Source organism: Pleurodeles waltl, chromosome 6, assembly GCF_031143425.1.
Source record: "Pleurodeles waltl isolate 20211129_DDA chromosome 6, aPleWal1.hap1.20221129, whole genome shotgun sequence".
Taxonomy (NCBI): domain Eukaryota; kingdom Metazoa; phylum Chordata; class Amphibia; order Caudata; family Salamandridae; genus Pleurodeles; species Pleurodeles waltl.
The window spans coordinates 856,806,518-856,827,455 of record NC_090445.1 but is presented as its reverse complement, the minus strand read 5'-3'; the positions used below and the strand labels follow the sequence as shown (position 1 = coordinate 856,827,455).

At 44.1% G+C, this 20,938-nt stretch overlaps 1 protein-coding gene across 1 annotated transcript in view; it reads left to right on the top strand.

Annotated features, from left to right (window-relative positions):
• The window catches only part of SLIT1 (slit guidance ligand 1), a 687,657-nt gene that overhangs the window by 500,546 nt on the left and 166,173 nt on the right, over nucleotides 1-20,938 (top strand). The window contains exon 14 of the mRNA XM_069239602.1: nucleotides 4,141-4,304. Coding sequence (XP_069095703.1) covers nucleotides 4,141-4,304 — 164 coding nt within the window. The remainder of the gene's footprint in view (nucleotides 1-4,140; nucleotides 4,305-20,938) is intronic.

Genomic DNA, 20,938 nt, shown 5'->3' with positions numbered 1-20,938 from the left:
CAGCGCAGATTACAGACTACAAGACATCAAATAGCTGTGAACTATACAGATGTTTGAATGTGTAATTTGATATCGAACTCAGCACATCTTGAGCTTCTTGGCCAGAGGTTGGGATGAACACTACGGTAAGGAAGGCGTCTCAAATGTATTGGGATGCAAAGGCTGGCAGTCGGGGTTTGTTTCACGGGACCCTGCCATTGTATGTGCTACGTGCACTTGCTTTATATGCTGTAAAAACACCAACAGTAAGGTACATTTTTTTATTTAGCTTACTGGGAATGTGAATATTTTATGGTCAGTTCTAACACTCCAGAGTGCTGAATCCTCAGCGTTCCAATCACATAAACTTTTGTGCTTCGCAGTGCTTCCCCTGTCATCAGAAAGCCTTTAAAAAGTTCAAAGTAGATTCAAATCTTGATTGGGCAAGAACATAAAAATAACATCTGGTGCTAAGTATGTTCTGCGAAAACTTCTGGGAACGTTTTAAAGAATTGACATTCCACGGGTATTTTAATGAGGCTATTCACAGAAGCACATCTTGTACTGGCACAGTTCTGCAAGCCCTGCAAGTTCTGAGATTTGTTTATTTATTGATTTGTTGATTTATTGTCTTATGTAGCACAGACTCCACCCAAAACGGCTTGCAGAGCATTGTACACTAAGGATAGAATTTCTCAACAATTGAACACACTGAAAATATAGAGTTTTGCCAGACGTTTTGAGGAAAACCTTTGTGGAAACAAAGCAGTTACTTGATAACCATCCCATAAATTATATATGACTAAAGAATCTGAGATCAAGTCAAAATCTTTTATATAAAGTATTGAGGACTGTAATGCAGGCAGTGATGAAAATGGTACATGCCTTCAGCTTCTGGTCGTCACTGAGCATTCTTATACTGCATGGATTGCCTCAGTCTGAAAGCCGATGGAGTATTGCAAGTGTAAATGTGTAAATGCATGTAGGTAATATTTGTTATAGCATGAACATAGCCAAAACGCCAGAATGCTGTACAGGGTCAAAGGAAAGGATACAGCCAACATGTGGTTTTAGAGCCAGATGGTTTTTGAACTGGTACTTCATTATAATGTACTGTTCTTTAAAGATATGTCCAATTAACCCTTTCCTGAATTGGAGTCGCTCTGGGGAGCTCCTGATTTATATGGGGAGTATGTTCCAGATCCTTGGTGCATAGATGAAAGATGAAAAAGGTCTGCCACCTTGTTGCTTACACTTATTTGTCTGCAGACTGATGGCTGCAAGTGTGCCTAGGCCTGAAGATGGTGAGGCATCAATGGAGTTACATCAGAATGGGGGGGATATCATCATATTGCCTCAGGCCATGGATGAGTTATCCTGTAGTGTGTAGGATACCCAGATGTGAGAGTATGAGGGCTTAAACTGCAGTTCTGAAGCTGCTTTCTAGAAGGAATGATTTCACTTTCTTCAGTAGGGAGGGTTGTTACCAGATATTCTTTGTTTTCTTGGCATTGTATTCATTGAGAGTGATGTTGGTGTCCAGGGTGAATCGAAGTGACTTGGCACTGGGTGAAGTTGGGGTTAGAAGCCATCAAGTTTCATGTCATTGAGTCAGGTTTGTTCAAATACTTGCTTGTTGTTCTTGGCAATTAACAGGAATTCTGTCTTGGGGGTTGAGCCACCACTAGGTGCTGAAATCCAGGTCTGGATAAGGTAGCAGAAGTGTTTGAGGTATTGCATGACCAGAGCGGAGAAGACTTTACAAGTAGAGTTGTGTATCTTCAGCATATCAGTAATGTTTGACACTATTATGTTTGAGAAGAGCCCCAAGGAACTCAATGTAGAGGTTGAAAATGATAGGGGACATTATGAACCCTTGAAGGACTCTGCAGGTGAAACAGATTTTCTGGGACCTTAAAGTGCCTAGGGAACAACCTGGTGATGGTTGGAAAGGGGGGAGGAGCACAACAACTTGAGCTGTGTGAACACTTTATTTCAGGATATAGAATACATTCATAACTGTATTTATTGTAATTGAAAAATCATGATTCTATTTGTACACTCACACTGTTAGACCAATTGTCCAGAAAAAAACCTGTTTTTCGAAAATTCTCTTGCAAAAGGGATTTTGTTTCAGCAGAATAAGTAAAAACACTCCTCAGACTATTTATCTTGCTTAAAAGATTTTCATGTGCGTGTTTTTTCTATTTCTGTTGAGTTCTTCACCTCCAGTTGTTTAAAAACTGTACTAATTTCATAAAATTTGTAATATGTTTTTGAGTGGTTCATGAAATGAGATTAAATGAAGAGCCATAGTTTCACACACCCATAATTATTAAGAAAGGACCCTGCACGTCAAAGTGTTTATTAGTATCCAAAAGATTTTTGACCCATCTCTTCAAGTTTCATTTGAAATCACACGGTTCCACAATCCAATGAATAGAATCACTGCTTTTTATTGATCCAGAATAAAATTACATAATCCATAGCCAACGCATTTCGTCCTAACGGACTTCTTCAGGGCTAAAAAATATAAACATATAGAACCACATATCAATGTGATAATATGCCTAAATCCTAAAGTGCTATGCAATTAAAATGCAGTGAAAAAACTTTAGGAATACAAAGGGCCTGATTCTAACTTTGGAGGACGGTGTTAAACCGTCCCAAAAGTGGCGGATATACCACCTACCGTATTACGAGTTCTATAGGATATAATGGACTCGTAATACGGTAGGTGGTATATCCGCCACTTTTGGGACGGTTTAACACCGTCCTCCAAAGTTAGAATCAGGCCCAAAGTACCATCACCATAATTTAATTATATTATTCCAATTCAAAGTTCTCCCATTACCTGGTACATCTAAATTATTTTCTATTTATATTACATTTTCTATACAAATATTATAATCACACCATCCTGATTTTATGGTGTTCACATGTACTGGAGATAGATAAACTCGGAAGGAAACCTATAATTATGTCCACTGTTGAATGACATCCTCCGGAAAAAGGTAAAAGTCTAAGTGCCTGACGTATAATGGACAGGTCAGCATTTTGGTGTACAGCTACAGGTTTAAGACCTGCCCTAAAATTTGCAATATAACCAATGTACTAGCCAGTCACATTGCAAAATGCAGATTCACAGGAGGTTGTAAAGCCTTCTGCTTCATAAATATGTCAGAGGCAGGAGGCAGTTTGTGACCAGTTGAGAAAGCAGGACTGGAGGTCAGGTGGGACACATGACCTACATTACTGTGTTGCCTGTTAGTTTTTTTAAGCAATCCCACCTCAGAAAAGGACAGAGGCTGCTTTAAACAAAATCCAGTGCAGGAAATGGACATTGAGCATAGCAATCAATGCTCTCCATGACCCCTGTTTCTTACCCCAAGGCCACATACTACAACTCACAAAGTGTATGGAAGCTATCCTACTGAGAAGACTTCCATTCTGTGCATGGGCTAGCAACCCAAGGTGGGTATTGATAACTTTGCCACCACAATTGCTGTCAGAAGGCACTGATGTATACCATTGCAACTCTCAGTGAGGATTGGCATGCCCCTTACAAGCACCCTCCTCTGCCATTTGGAATGAACGCCAAAGGCACTTATGAAGTCAGAAAGACTTATTCCACTTGCAAACTACCTTTACCACAATGCAACTCGTGCTTTTGCAGTTCTAAAGCCTTTGATTTTGTGAATCAAAGGTTTTGCGACCACAAAAGTACTTAATACATTTGTCCTGAACAGTGGAAGACAATCTCCATATGTCTTCCTTAAAACGTCATCCAGCACCAAACTATTGAACTTTATAAATGGGATTTAGCTGTAGGGTACAAGTTGTCACTGTCTACTACGCCACTGGGCTATTGAATGATAAAATCCTTTCGTATCAAACGATGGCCCCTTGATACTTTCTGGGATCTCTAAATATATGGTGTAAATATTTTAAAACAATTCACAATAATAGTATTTATATGTTACACAATTTAATTTATAGCATAATTCCTTCTAGGCGGAAACAACACAGCATTTTTAACCTGAAGACAAATATACATTGGTGTTTGTGTTAGATAAATCGCAATGTTCTTAAAGACCTTTTTAAAAAATGACAGAAAATGTATAAATTTCTTACTATATTTCTTTTGTCCTTTTTTCAAAGGCATTTGGCTCAGAATCCATTTATCTGTGACTGTAACCTGAAGTGGCTGGCGGATTTCTTGCGAACCAACCCCATTGAGACAAGTGGCGCAAGGTGTGCTAGCCCACGCCGCCTCGCCAACAAGCGCATTGGGCAGATTAAAAGCAAAAAATTCCGATGCTCAGGTAAGCATATGTTTTGTTTGTTTTTAAGACTAAACCTAGATTCCTTTGAAAGGCTTTACACGTGTTCGAGATGACTCACTTATTCTAGATTAAAAAAAATAGCTGCGGTCGTGGTGGCCAACTGGCTGGGTACACCCTGTTTCTCAGCAGATGTACTGTACAGCATGTGTGCTCTAAGAAGTTCTGGATTAACACACTACAGGTAAAGTTCCTAAACAAGTCATTATACGTCTGAGGCCACCTCTTTGCTGAAGGATCATGCTGTCCATCATGGACGCGGTACCCGTACTCATTGAGGGTTGTTCCTGCCACATCTCCACGTCTAAACATTGAAGGGCCTGTGAAGTGGGTTTAGTTCTTAATTTGCCACACTTTTTTGTAATCTGCCCAGAATGTACGTCAGTTCACCACCTAAACTGCCAGAGGTAGTGATGGTGACAACCCATGCCCTTCTGACAGACACATCACATAAAGTGACGTCATGTAACATTTAATTTTGATGCCATCACGGGATAAACTGGCCCTTGATCTTAGACGCTGGAAGCACGACGCAAAGTGATATCATGTTTTAAAGGATATACAATAAGTAATAACAGAAAAACAAAAAAGGGATAACACAGATTAAAGTGTATTTTAGTTACCGTATAACTAAATATATATTAACTGTATCGCTGATTCCTGGCTGTACCTGAAATGCAACCATAAACAGCTTAAAGCAGAGCCATCATACCCCAGGATCACAGCCATCAATGGCCAGTTTTAGTCATCATACTCCCAAACATAGCTTTATGCTCACATATCGCCTTAGATGCACCACTATGACCAGATGAAGAGCTGACAAATTAAACTTGACATCATGCACTTTGCACTCCTGCACGACTGTCTCTTTGCGTCACTCCTGTGCCGATGTCCGTTTACTACACTGTTAGGCTGCTGTCTCCTTGGTCCACTGCTCGTGCCTCTGTTTGAGACACTCCTGCGTTACTGTCTCTTTGGGACACTCCTGCGCTATTGTCTCTTTGTGACACTCCTGCTCTACGGTCTCTTTGTGACACTCCTGCGCTACGGTCTCTTTGTGACACTCCTGCTCTACGGTCTCTTTGTGACACTCCTGCGCTACGGTCTCTTTGTGACACTCCTGCGCTACGGTCTCTTTGGGACACTCCTGCGCTACGGTCTCTTTGTGACACTCCTGCGCTACGGTCTCTTTGGGACACTCCTGCTCTACGGTCTCTTTGGGACACTCCTGCGCTACGGTCTCTTTGGGACACTCCTGCGCTACGGTCTGTTTGGGACACTCCTGCGCTACGGTCTCTTTGTGACACTCCTGCTCTATGGTCTCTTTGTGACACTCCTGCGCTACGGTCTCTTTTGGACACTCCTGCTCTACGGTCTCTTTGTGACACTCCTGCGCTACGGTCTCTTTGTGACAGTCCTGCTCTACGGTCTCTTTGTGACACTCCTGCGCTACGGTCTCTTTGTGACACTCCTGCGCTACTGTCTCTTTGTGAGACTCCTGCGCTACGGTCTCTTTGGGACACTCCTGCGCTACGGTCTCTTTGTGACACTCCTGAGCTACGGTCTCTTTGTGACACTCCTGCGCTACGGTCTCTTTGGGAAACTCCTGCGCCACGGTCTCTTTGGGACACTCCTGCGCCACGGTCTCTTTGGGACACTCCTGCGCTACGGTCTCTTTGGGACACTCCTGCGCTACGGTCTCTTTGGGAAACTCCTGCGCCACGGTCTCTTTGGGACACTCCTGCGCCACGGTCTCTTTGGGACACTCCTGCGCTACGGTCTCTTTGGGACACTCCTGCGCTACGGTGTCTTTGGGACACTCCTGCGCTACGGTCTCTTTGGGACACTCCTGCGCCACGGTCTCTTTGGGACACTCCTGCGCTACGGTCTCTTTGCGGCACTCCTGCGCTACGGTCTCTTTGGGACACTCCTGCGCTACGGTCTCTTTGGGACACTCCTGCGCTACGGTCTCTTTGCGGCACTCCTGCGCTACGGTCTCTTTGGGACACTCCTGCGCTACGGTCTCTTTGCGGCACTCCTGCGCTACGGTCTCTTTGGGACACTCCTGCGCTACGGTGTCTTTGGGACACTCCTGCGCTACGGTCTCTTTGGGACACTCCTGCGCTACGGTCTCTTTGGGACACTCCTGCGCTACGGTCTCTTTGCGGCACTCCTATGCTGATGTCAGTTTGCTCTGCTCCTGCGCTGCTGTCTCCTCGTTCCACGTCGTGCCGTCTCTGCCTCCGCTACCAGCTGAAGTGATCACAGGCAGAGGGCCTGAAGTCATGCCTTCCTTTGCCCAAACAGCAGATACGTAGCTTCGGGGTGGGTGTTTGGGGTGTTACACCCCCTAATAAATGTATTTTCGATGCATATTTGGATACAGGGGCTTTCAGTCATGTATGGTGAGGTGTCTGTCGGATTTCATGGGGGATTTTTATATGCACACACACACAAACACACTCTCTCTCTCTCATCTCTGTTCTCAAAGCCCTAAAACAATAACGTTGATTTTTTTTTTACAAAATGTGTTTCTCTCACTAAGTACTCCTAGCAATGCACATACCTCTCCCTTTCAACTGCCCCTTAAGCTCCTCTCATGCGCCATGCTTGTCTAATACTGTATTTTAACATTATATTTATATGCCAACGTGATTGTCGGGAAATCTGAAGTTCCCACCCCCTAATCTCACTGACCAGGCTACGCACCTGCCAAACGGAGCTGTGCTTTAGGGGCTCAGATGAGCAGTGCGCACACTACCTCAGGATGCCTCCTTTAAGGTTCTTGAGAACAGCAGACCTTGAAAATGTGTTGAAAGTCATTTTTGCCACCTTGTGAGAGCCAAGCTCAGCTTTAAAAAAGCTGAAAACGGAATGGGAAGTTTGAGTACACATGTCGATCTGGTTGCTGTCATGAACACTGAAGTTGCCAGAAAACTGCGAGGGGTCGCAAGTTGAAATCCAGCAGTCATGACATCCATGCTGTTTTGACAGAATGCTCCCCAAATTGGCAATCCAAGCAGATAATCCAGAGAGTAAGTGCAAGGTGAAAAGACCTGCTCGAGAACAGATTCCTGCAGTCACTTTGGAGGCACTTTAAACACTGAGGGGCCTATTTATGAAAAAGTCGTGCAGAGCAGCAAGTCACCTTGCTGATCTGCGCTGCATAATAGGGAAATGCAAGGAATGTGCCGTATTTAATGCAATATCTGCGCTGGCACCCTATTGGCAGGCTAGCACAACGCAGACATGCAAGATTGTTTTTGTGCAGGAGGGGACACCTTCTTGCACAAAAACAACGCCCTGTGACCTTTCCCTCTTTCTATGTGTGCTGCAGAATTTATTAATATGGTGCAGGGAAAAGGCCACCTCAGTGTTAGAAAAATGACACTTAAATTAGGGCCGTAGTTTTCTGAATTATAACCATAACTTCTGCATTTGTCGTTCACACCTCCCTTCCATTGCACGGCTAAACACTGCATCTAAGGACAATATAAGAGTGCCTCTCCCATCATTCACGTGCAACATCAAAATGCTTCCCACATAGGCTCACAGACAACAACAATAGTCGTGGCACATCCTTTGGGGCTGAGGGGCCACTTCCTCTCACCTTTTGCCCCTCAAGAAGAGTGTCTGTCAGGCTGAGCAAAGGCCAGCCTGACAGACACTCTTCAGTTTCAGATCAGGGAGCCAGCAGCTAGAAATGCATGATTTGCGCAGGCTCTTGGCTGCCTGAGCGGAACTTTGCTGGGCTGAAGAGGTCACAGCTCCTATTGGCGTGACCTCCTCAGCTCAGCAAAGGTGCCTCGAGGCCCTCCCCCTCAGTGATGAGGGAAGTGTCACCTATTGACTCTGACCTTGGTGCTTCAGGTTTAAGCCCTGAAGCACTCAGGGCGAGTGTCAATCTCACTGACCCCATCCCACTCTGTGATGAACAGGAGTTTCCAACACCCATCTCCTGCTTAAATGAGAGTAATTCACAATTGAGAGTTTTCTTGTCAAGTTTTCATCTCTTTCTTCCTATCTTTCCCTCGTTTGTTTGCATAAGCACCACATGCATCTTCAACCTTCGACACCTCCTCTGCCCCTGAACCCACCACTACTTCTGCCCACTAACTCACATCCTATCCTCTGTCGACTCCATAGAGGTGCTGTGTATCACATACTGCAGCTTTACTGCACTATCTTCGAATTCCCCAATCTTCACTCATCCCAGCAGCAACTGATAGCCGCTTGGTCATCACTATGGTGCTGTTTCCTGGCGTATGTTCCTCCCTCACCATGGCTCCATCCTCTGCCTTCTCTGGAAACCACTCAGCTGCTGTACTAGCTGGAGCTGGCACTGGTGCTCGTTTTTGTGGTGATGGAAATATTCCATCAATCTCTGCATCTCTAACCCTTGTGTTGGGAACATTAATGGTGCATTAGCATTGGTTTGTGGCAGTTGACCCACTAGTTCTGTAGCTGTGAGCACACAAGCCAATCAGAGAAACTGGAAACGCTGTCTAGCTCTTCTGATTTCTTTGCTTCTCCCGTTTATCTTCAGCTGGTATTCGATCTTGGACCTGATACAAATCAAGGGAAACTGATGATTTCCCAATTTAGGAATTCACTGACCACAATACACCATATTGTTCAATGTCTAAGTATTTATTCTTGATGAAAAGTTCTGGCTTAGTGGCTCTTCCTCTACCATCATCCTTTGACAGCTAACTCACACAAACTGTTAAAATGCACACATTCTGAGAAGAACTGCAGTGCTGGATTATAGGTAAAAAGGAATAAGGTGGAAGGCAAAGAAGATAATACTCCTAAAGCTTCGACGGCCACTAATACACCAATAGTAGCCAAATTATGAAACAATTCATTTTTATTACGTTTTGAAAAGTACACAATCTCTTGTTTACATCAAAAGCTGATGAGTTTATATTCCTCAATAGGAGAGAATTTCAAAACAGTGCTGATTTAATGTGTCAGTTACTAATTAACCACGAGTCCCTCCCTAACTGAACACAGTGATCTCTCACATTTCCTAGGAAGGTCTAATCCACCATGTCATTGCACCAAATCTGCTGTGCTGGAAGTGTTCAGTCTCCTGCCCTTTTGCTCAAATTGTTCTTATCCCACCTAGCTGGTCTCTGCCGGCGTGCCCCTTACCCACTGTCAACAGAAGGATTCTCAAGTAATTAGGGCAGGACATCTGATGGAATTCCTGTAGGAGAAAGCTTATGAAGGGCTTCCAAATCTTTTCATAATTGTGGAAAACCCCACTCGTTGATAGTATCTGCCCAACATTTCCCACAAGGCATAAAGCTATGAGCTGTGATTGGGAATAGTTTCTCTTTCCCGCAGTGTTGTTATTATCTGTTTCACCATCCAGAGTGCCTAAGCCATTAGTTTGCCTTTTAGGGAATGCATATTCTATATATTCTGTGTCAGTTAGTTAGGGAAACCCCAAATCACATAGGCCTGGAATCTAGGAATTTGCATGCCAAATTTGGTGTCTATGTCAAATAGTGCCTCTGTCCAATACTTTGTCAGACCGGAGGGTTAGGTACTTCTGTTTAGGTGTCGATGCCACGATATTCTGATGGTCCTATCTGTATATATGGTGCCAGCATTGAAACAAGGGGAGGTTTTGGAAGCTTCTAACCCAGAGGTGTTTTCCTTCCTCCTTGCCCCATCCCCAACTTTTCTGGTGTTAAAATAGACTGGTGTCAAACCTTTTGTGATGTGCAAGTGTGGTAAGTGACGACTCCTCCTCCTCATCAATTCAGAGATGGCTCATTCTGCCAACTCCTCTGCTTCATTCTCTCAATATCTGGGAGCAATACACAAAAGCCAACTGCCAGCTACACCTAGTTGTTTGACCCAGGAAACAAGGTTCAGACACCAAATGACTGGGACAAGAAAATACCAGCTTTCTAAAAGTGGGATTTTCATAATTGTTACTTAAAAGCTTTATTTTGCCAGGTCGAAACGGCAGATTAAAGCTGCACACACAAGCTGCAATGGCAGGCCTGGGATATGTCTGACAGGCTACTTAAGAGCTTGGCACAATCAGTTCATGTAGTACTTCTTTACTGTTTTAGGAGATAATACACGCAATATAGCGCTGGTTAGAAGTGGTAAATTGTACAAAGTTCTAAGGCCAACAAAAACAAGATCAGCAAAAAAATGGAGCAGTAAAGTTTGGAGTAAGACCACCCTAAGGTTGACAGGTCTAACACTGAAAATAAAATATTTTTGGAGGTTTAATTTAGAGCCAGAAACACCTCCAAAAGCCTGCATCCCTTCATCAGATCCAACAGGGATCCCACAGAATCTGACAGTGTTGCCAGAACATCATCAGCGTACATGCTGAGGGTGTGTATGTCAGATCCTATTTTAATAATGGTAATGGTGATTCTCTCTCTCTGTTCCTTACTCCTTCTGTCATCAGCTTATATAGAGTGCAAAGAGCAGCAGATTCAGCAGGCAGCCTTGTTTGGTCCTCCTTATTATAACCAGACTTCGGGAGCGGATGCCATTCACTTTTCTAACCACAGTGGAAGATTGGTAGCTGCAGTTAACCCACAATCTGATTTCAGGTCCAAACAGGTTGCGTCACTACCTCCTCAAGGTACAGCCAGTGGACATGTTCAAATGCCTTTTCAGCATCCATGATGAGGAGTAGAGCACCTGTGTGGGCTCTAATACCCTTATCTATGATATGAAGGAGTCTTGGGTATTGTCAGTGCAGCTTTGAATTTATAGTGAAAACGGACTGATCCTTGTCCTCAAAGCCAGGCATGAGATGATTAGGACTTTTTGCCACAATCCCAGTAAAGATTTTGGCCTCAACATTTATCACTTAGATTGGCCTCTAATAGGGACAGAGAGAGAGGTCCTTCCTCTATAGAATTGAAGGTGTGAGAGTGCAAGTCTCAGTGAAGCTTTAATCGCTTGTAGTCATAACAGGCGCAAGCTCCTGACAAAAAAAGAGAAGCCATCTGACCTAGCAGCTTTCTTCAGGCAGGATATAAAGGATATGACCTCTTTAATTGTTATGGGCTGATCAAGAGTTTCTGTGGAATTGTAGCAATCCTGGAATTTTACAAGTAGACTGATTCAGTGTCAGTTTATACATGCTCTGTTGGGTACAACTTGGCATATAAGACCCAAAAAGCTAGTGCTGTATCCACATGTTGTGTAGAGTCTTGAATCAACTCTATCCCTGTTGACTTTGTCTCTCAACATGCAGGCTAGTAAACAGTCGGTCTTTTTACCCCAATGCCTAGTATCTTTGCTTGGTGTGGAAAAGCACATATTCTGCTCTGTCTGGGTCTAACATTTTGACGTGTGCTTAATGCCATCAATCTGCACAACACCTTCTTAGCACCTACCTGACCATTTGTGTATATGCTATAGTTTCTTCAGCTGCACTATTAGTTCCTCCATTTCTACCTTCTGGTCTTATTAGTTCTGGCTGCTGTGGCATTGCACACCCCACTTACCACAATCTTTAGGGCATCCCAAAATGTGAACAGTAAAACATTGCTACTTTTGCTGACTGTGGTGTAGACCTGTAATGCTGCCTTGATCTTCACTTTTTTCTGCTGAGCCAGTGTTGGAAATGATCCTTTCTGCAGGGTCATCCTCAGGCTTTTTGCCTTCCTCTTCCTAATTTTCTAACCTTGTTTTTGTTGGTGTTAGGGCTCTGGGCTCTTTACTATTACTAACCAGTGCTAAAGTTCATGTGCTCTCTGCTTAATACATGGTAACATTGGTGTGTCGACAATACTTAATTTACTTGAAAGTCCCTAGTAAAGTGCACTATATGTTCCCAGAGCCTGTGGATTAAATGGTACTAGTGGGCCTGCGGCACAGATTGTGCCACCTTCTACAGTAGCCTTTCAGACATGTCTCAGGCCTGCCACTGCAGAGCCTGTGTGTGCAGTTTTAAAGTACCATTTCCACCTTGTGAGCGCACCCACTTGCCAGGCCAAAAGCTTCCTTTTTACTGCACATAAGTCAGGCCCTAGTTAGCCCCAATGGCAGGGTACTGTGTATTCAAAAGGTTGGACAAGTACTTTTAGGTTTAACATGTCCTGGTAGTGAAAATCTATTAATTACACTGCAAGGTCTGTCTTTCCCATAGCTTAACATTGGGTTACCTTGAAGCAGCCTTTAAGTGTAACTTCCAATTAGGAAAAGATAGAAATTTGGAGTTTGGTGTCTCTGGACACACAATTTAAAATCACATCTTATGGTGAAGTCAGATTTTAAATGGTAAGTATGAAAATGCCACTTTTAGAAAGTTGGCATTCTCTTACATTAACCATTCTGTGCCTCTGCCTGTCTCTGAATAAGCGTTGGCAGTTGGTGACAGCTAGGCTTTGTCCATTCCCTCTAGACGATTGTGTGTCGTAACAACGTAGGCATTTACGACGCCTGCCTTAAGAACGTGGCCCAAACCATGAATGCATCCCTACAATGCATTTCTTTACCACGCAAGTCATTACAACGACTTGCGTTGGGGAAAGCGCTGAAGTTTAGAATAGTATAATTTACTATTCCAACTCCAGTCTGCGCCACAGTAGGGAAAGTGTTGGACATAAAGTCCAACATCAGTCCAACAACACTTTCCCTAAATGTAATGTAATGTAATGACTTGCGTGGTTAAGGAATGTGTTGTAAAGACATATTCGTGGTTCGGGCCTCGATTTAAAGGCATAGCGTGGTTTCAGCCACGTTGTTAAGGCTGTTTCCCCTCTAGACAGTCACACACAATGTGAGCTTAGGTGTGGCTAAATGGGCTTTAATGGGCCATTAACTGGTTTGATGGGGGGGGAAGCTTAGCCCTGTCTCACTTACACCTGAATAGAGATGTGGCTCTCCTCACACAAAGGGCTACATAACACTTGTAGAGTGTGCGGAGCCAGTGAAGGAAGGGTTTGGACCTTGTGATCTTCAAATAACTCTGTGCAGTCTCCCCACTTCAAAGGCACATTTGAGTATAAGTACCGGACCCCAAACCCAACCAAATCATAATTCTACTGAAGCCAAGGACATTCCTCTAGGAAGAAGGACAGATGTGCTGCCAGGAAGGAATGCCACTTTGTAACTGCATTGCTGTGTTGGCCTGCTGCTTGCTGTTAGTTGTACTGTAGGAAGGACTGACACTTTGCTACTTGCTTTGTTGTGTTGGCCTGCTGCCTGCTGCTTCTTGCTTGCAGTGAGAAGAATTGGGCCTGTTCTCTACATCCTTGAACTCAAGAGTCTCCATGGGCTTCTTGGCTTGCCCCGTGTTTTCCTGCAGTCTCAGGAACATCAAAGACTGTCTGCAATTCACCTCTACCTCAACAGCACCTGGACTCTGCCATCTGTACTGTGTTCAGCTGCCCTAAGTGGGTCCCTGTTTCCGGCCTGCACTCTGTCAGGGTTGGCCTGAACTGTTGACTTTGTTCAGGTGTGGTACAACCAGAAAACCAGAGTTGGTGCTTTGCGCCTTTATGCACTACTTTCACCTAAAAATTGCACTTACAATTGCATATCTCAGGATCTACTTATTTGATTTTGGTCTTTTTTTTGGTTTCTTTCACTGTGTAACTGTAATTAAGTGTTACACAAATACTTTAAGCATTGCCTCTTAAGTTAAGCCTGACTGCTCTGTGCCAAGCTACCAGAGGATGAGCACAGGTTAACTTAGGTTGGATAACTGACTTAACCTGACTAGGATTGTGGTCCCTACTTGGACAGGGTGCATACGTCTGCTAACCAGAGACCCAATTTCTAACAGCTTGGATGAGATAATAACGTAGCATCCACAAGTTCTGCAGTGGGAGTTGTTGTGGTTGAATGATATTTATAAATATCAATGCATAGTCACAGAGTGAGAGGGTACATATCTATGTCGAGGCAATCATAGGACCCATGGGGCATGTGTGCAATGTGCCGTGGAGGAGACAGTGTAGTCCTTCAGACTCAGGTGTTATATTCTCCAGATATCTAAAAGTCCCAGTGAGACTTGCCATTTACTCCATGTGTGTGAGAGAGCACTCCCCATGGCTTGGAATATCTGCAGATTGAGACATCACATTACCCATTACCTGGTTCAGATTTCCTCTGATAATTACCTCTTTATCTATTATGCTTATTATGCTTAAGAGCTCTGGGCTAGTGCGGTTGCAAGAGGCTTCTGAACCCTCATTTGGTCTGTATATATCAACGAAAGTGAATTGACGAAGAGCATATTGAAGTCTAAGCTTCAACTTTCTCCCAAACTCCTGCCTCACTGCTCCTACAACATTCTCCTGGATGGAGTTGGATATCAAAATCACTGTCTCTGCCCTTGTGGCCAAATCTGAGCACAGGTACTGCCTTGGAAACCCCTTGAAATGAAGCCAATAACTCTTACTCTAGAAAGTGGGTTTCCTGGAGTAAAGTGAAATCACACTGCATTAGGGATAGTATTGCCAAATGCCTTGCTTATTAAGGGTGTGTGGTTGTGGTGTTATAATGTAACCTTGTGTGTCTATAGTGTACCTCCCATGTCGTCCTCTTCCCCATTGACTGGTATGGTCATAATTCTGAGAGGAGTGGATCCGAAACCCCTGTGCAATAAAACTGAGCACTCTAAAAACAAATTTTAGTAATCTGAGACTAGATGTACATTTACTTCAGGCCCATTTAATTTAGCCCATGTTCAGAGTTGGTTCCTTTCTCTTTTGGAGCCAGCCTCTCCTTTCCTCTTTTCCACTTTTCCTCTTTTCCTCCTCATGCCCACATGGATCCCCCCCTCCAAGGTTCAGTGCCCCTAGTGTCTTGGTATTTCTCTTGCTGGTAACTCTGTGGGCGCAGCTAGCTAAGTAAGATCTACCTATGTACATTCAGGCATAGCCCAATAGTCCTATGGGTCATAGCTAAGACTCTCCAACAAGGCCTTGCATTTCTGCAAAGTCTCTGCTGCATTGGGTTTAGTTCTTTTCTGACTGCACTGTACTGTGGTCCACCATCAAGACACAGAGTTGCCATCTGTGTCCCTCTGCTTTTGTTGTTCTGGATCATCCAGGCTCAAAATACCTCTGGCCTCTGATAGGGTCTGCAGTTAGCGGGCCATCCATCTAAATGAAAGATCAGTTTGAAATTCTGGCCACATCTATAGGAAATGTGCTTCTCTCTCAGGACACTAGGGACAGGGTGGAATGATCTATGTTCATGTAGGGTAATTAGTGAAAGGTCCTGGAACAGACAGATTTTAAGCTTTCCTAAGTAATGCCAATCTTCGTTCTGGCTTGATACTTAATCTCTTCAATTATTTCAAAAATATTAATGCAGGTGAGGATGTCTGCCAGCCAGTGCATGTGGTCGACCAGGCTCCCATTCTATGTGTTCTGTCAAGTTTGATCAGGGTTTTTCTTCATTTTCCAGGATAAAGTTGAACAGTCTTTGTACGTATGCAGCAGTGTCAGGAGCCTCTGCCCCCATCAGCACCCCTCTGGTTCTGATGTTATGACGGTGGATCCATTTTCCAAGTCTTCCAAATATTTGTGCAGATCTATGTTTTGATATTTAATAGTGAGGGGAAATTCCAACTCTTTATCTCAATTGTCACCTATATTCTCTAGTATGGATAGTCTGCCCTCTCTATGTCTGCTACATCTAGGCATAGGTTTAGTAAATCTCTCATGATATCCAATTTCAGGGCAAAATTGCATTCTCTCAGGCCCTGGAACAAATCTTCCATGAGTTATCGCGTGACAGGAAGTCCGCACAAGTGGCATTAACTAGGCCTGAACTTACCCCTGCAGTTACCTCCTGGTCCTGCATGAGAGAGGTGTCTCCTTTTGTGGTACTGGATTAAGTATGTGAGCTTTCTTGGGTTTTGGCATCACCATCTTCTGGTTTGGTCACCTACAGCTTACATAATGCCTGGACCTATTATTTAATCCTCTCCTTCTCATTTGGAGAGGCACCAATAAACCACTGCTTTCTTACCAACTGCCCAAGACCAGATCTTCATATGCCTAGCACCCTCAGTCACAGCACTACTTCAGACACAAGGGCCAGGGAAAGGAGGTGATCCAATTCTCCCTCTGGCTACTGGTCCCCACTGTTTGTCCCTGCCTCTGCCTCTGGATAGGTAGTGACTCTAGGACGACCCTAGGCATCAGTGGTGGTCAGTCTTTACTCTCCTCAGTGCTAGCGCTGTTCTAGGGTACTGATATGCATTTCATCCATTCTTCTCCCCCCTAACCTCTACTCCCCAGAGCCTCTCCTCTTCTCTCAGTTATCTGTGCCAGACAGCTGGACCCAGCTGCCTAACCGGGGTCCAGTATTTTACTACTTGTGGTTGCAGCCCATCCTTTTCCTTCACCACAGGCTGCCACAGAAGCTCCGAAATGCTGGTGACCTTGGTGTGGCCAGCTCTCTTTAATTCGGAGTCTTCAGCTGGGCTGGTGATGTCCTCTCCCATCCCATCAGTCAGCACCACTCTTCTAGTGGTTGCGGTCTGTCCTAGATCCTTGCGCCTGCCCATCTTTCACTTTCACGCAGGGTACTTTACTGCCCAGGTCCGTTATAGGATGTCAGCCAAGTTCTTCTGCCAGTTAAAGGCCAAGCCTCCAGGGCACCTCAAAATCTTCCCTTTAGCCCTGCTGCCCACCGAGCCCCGCCTCCTCTATTCTCTTTCTCCATTACCCACACCACGGGAAACCGTTGTGCATTATGAGACCCTGTGTGGACAGCATGAGCAGTCATAGGTCCAAATGAGTCAGGGGCCCACTCATCACCGGGTGTCTGTCCCCCTAAATCACCCCCCCCCCCACACTCCTATCTTCTGACGTCTCAAAGGGTGCATGGGCCCGACTGTCTCCTCAATGGGGTCTATCTCCTCCAACCCCGCTGACCTCACCCTGACCTGCACCGCTAGCAAAGGGAAGGTCTTTCAACCCACTGTCACAGCTCTAGCCCAGGTCCTTAGTGCGGTACTTCAGAGAGTATCTTATTAGCATGGCCGGCTGATAGAAGCCAGCTCTTTGTACAAGGTGGGCAGGAATACACCAGTTCCGTGGCTCTTGGGCACCAATGATGCTGGTTCCTGGTCTGTTGACCTGTTTCAGAGTCCTGAAATCCTAGAGCCTGTGTGGAGGAAGCAGATGCTATGTCGTACTCCTCCATCATCTTGATGCTTCCCTTAACGGGAGGCAAATTATTTGCAGAATTCCAAACACCCAGAAATACCATTTACATCTGTGACAAACCAGAGGGCATATAGTACAGGCCAAAATGCAAAATATATATGAAAGATAGGGACTGTACATAGAAAGTCACTCAAAAAGACAAATAAAGAGCTCTTCTCTTTCATTGCCTATCTCTGTCCTTTATCCTACGACTACCATCTTACTCACCTACCTTCAAATCTTATCCCAAACCCCTATCCTCTACCTCGTCCTTAAGACTCCTGTCCTTCTGTTGTATCTTGAGCTTCTTGCTCTACATATGCAAGCCATGCCAATATGTACTATGGAAGCCAGAATTTCTGAAATTAATTATAGATTTCCTGGACAAAAGCCAAATTTTTCTTCCAAGGGGAAATTCAATCTCTAATATTACTTCATGTCGATTACAAATGCACAATAACTTGCTTACAAGAAAGTAAATATCAGTGCTGGGTTCAATTTCAGAGTGGGAATTCAGAGACAGATACATTTGCACTTACTCTTCCATATAGTGGAATTGTTTAATGAACTTCTCAATATTATTTTTAATTTGCTCTGAATCTCATTGATAAATGTCTTTATTTGGTCATTGGCATGTATATGATGTGGACTAAAGAGGTTTGGAATGTAATGGAGTTCTACTCCTATTGGCTTCAGTAGTCATCAGCAATGAAGCTTCTCTTCAGGCCTATAGTTTTATAGTCTTCGGTATGGCTCTATAGACGAAAATATTGCTCGAGGGTGGAGATGGGATGTAATACACATTTTGATACCTCTTTTTCTGTATGGACTTGTGTTCTCCTGTTTATAGACTGAGGTTTTGAAGACATTATGGGTTCTAACGTGATATCACTTTAATGGAAATTACTCTCTCCACTGCTCATGAAATCCATTACTTGCTGATGCCTTTTCTGCCTCCCTCCCCAGCACCCACGTTAAAAGGTGTCCTGGCTGTTGAGGCTATCATGACTTTTGCCACATAAATGGCAAGAATATTGGGCCCAGAGAAATTATAGCATGAGTAACATAAAACAGAAATGAGTCACTGCTTTTCTGACATATAGTGCTGTGAGATCGGAGAAAAATTACAGCGAAATAGGGAGGCAGTGTGATGGGTAATGGGGAAAAGATAGGATGAGAGAAAAGGCTAAATACTTTTTATGTTTTTCTGGGTCTTCACTTTGTCGCAATTTTCAGTAATGAGATCAGCACAGAGTGGCTTGCAGCTACGGCCCGTACATATGGGCTGCCACGCTCTCCACCTTTTTCTCGACAAGGAAAGACACTCTTCTTGTTCAGGTGAGACAGGCAGAAGCTAGATGTACTAAAAGCACAGGCTCCTGGATTACTGAGCTGAACTTTGCCAGGCTGAGGATTTCACAGCCCTGTGGGTGTGACCTCCTCAGTCTGGCAAAAAGTGCCCCAAGGCCCTTACCCTCGTCATGAAGGGGAGCATCACTGATTGCCTCGGACCTGGAGGCTTCAAGGTTAAGTCATGAGGTGCCCAGGGGTGAGTGTCAATCAATGACCCCTTGTCACAGAGTGGGGTAGGGTCAGCAGTTTCAGTGACCCCCATCCAACTCTGTGGCGAGTGAGAGAATACTCTTTAGGTCAGCCAATATGGGAAGGTGGCAGTCCCAACCCTCCTGGGACCTTGAGACTTATCTCCCTAAGAGCTGCAGTGAAGGCTATTTTTGTTTTTTGATGTTTCTGCATGTGTGAGTGTATGTATGAATGTATGTATATATGTGCATTTGAGTGAGTGTTGTGAATGGTTGTGTGTATATTCATGTGTGAACGCACAGGTGTGAGTGTGTGTGTGTGTGTGTGTGTGCCCCTCCTCCCTTCCAGCATTGCCGGCTGCCACTGGTGGCTTGTTTCTGGTTAGTGCTTGCAGGTTGGGTATAGTTTTGCATAAATGCAATGACAGGAGTGAGCTACATTGTGGAATCTTTTCATGATAGAATTAATGTGCTTTGTTCCTACTGTCTCATTAAATGGCAAGAGCTTTTATTCTCTGCCATGCCGAAGAAAGCCTCTTTTTGATGTTCAATTGCAGTGATGTTTACAGTCGACTAATATGTAAGTGTATGAAAGTTCTCCTTCATGAGCCTGAGTGAACTGGGAGATGAAAGGGTAGAATGAGTAAACTGGAAGAAGACAAGACAAAACATAGAAAATACAGAATTTATGATTCCAAACTGCATTTGCTTCCAGAGCCACTAGTCTCTAATCCCAGTGTAAAAGCAAGTTTCAGAGAATAGAAGCCCAGTTTTCTGTATTTCTAGCCTTATTTGGGGTCTAGTGGGCGATACTCCATCACAAACGTGAGGTATATCCTGTCCACTGTTTGCAAGTGCATGATAAGCCTGTTGCACTTGTGATATAGGGGATAGGATATCCATCACATTTTGACAGAGCATCCCATCCACCAAAAACACCCTAATTCTGCCACATTTCTAAACACTATGGCCCAAATTGTGAGTTAGGTATAGTGGTATTTACCCTATGTCATGGTAAACATAGAATTACTTTAACAAATCCTCTGATATTTATTGCATCATTCAATCAATCCAATTTAAAAAGCACACAGCTGCCAACTGGTCTGCGCTTGAAGCAAAAAGAGACCAAACAATGAGACTAATCATTGGCTAAATATTCTTCAATTGTTTCTTGACTAGCTTTCATTAGTAATTTGCTGAAGGAAGAGAGGCATCTTATTTGTGGACAGGTAGGTGAAAGAGTTGCCTTCCCAAGTCCTTAGTGAGTCATCTTTCATCTAAGAGGATAGCAGCACAAACATCCACACCGCCTCTTGCTGAGATACTTGGGGGCAACCTTATGAAAAGAGCAGAAGGCAATAAACAGAGCTTTAAAAAATATGTTTCTTGATAAAGAGCCAGTGAAGTTCCTTAAGATGAGATTTTAGTGATTGACATCTAGGAACCCACAGATTAGCCCTGCAGCAGCATTGTGATTTGACCTGCAAGTGATTAAGCAGATAGCTAGGCCGACACGTATACACATACACAAAACATTTGTATAGTCAGGTATAGAAGTAATGGCTACATGCTGAATGAACCACTGCCTTACCTTCTATATACCCAACAGAAGTCTCCGTTCCTCCCAGCTCGCCCTTGCAGCCATCCCCCAAGATCCGGAAAAGTACAGCAGGAGGAAGATCCTCCTCCTACCTCATATTTTGGACATGGAACACACTACCTCTCAAGCTCAGGCAGACCGCATCACTGAAGCAGCTCAGGAAGAACCCCAAGACCTGGCCCTTCGACTGAGCAGCACACCCACATACAGCACCTTGAGACCTTTGATTGATTGATTGAACGTTTTTTTAAACATTTTTGGGGAATTTGAGATTCAAAGTTTTTTTTAAAGTACAGATCAAAGGAAATATGT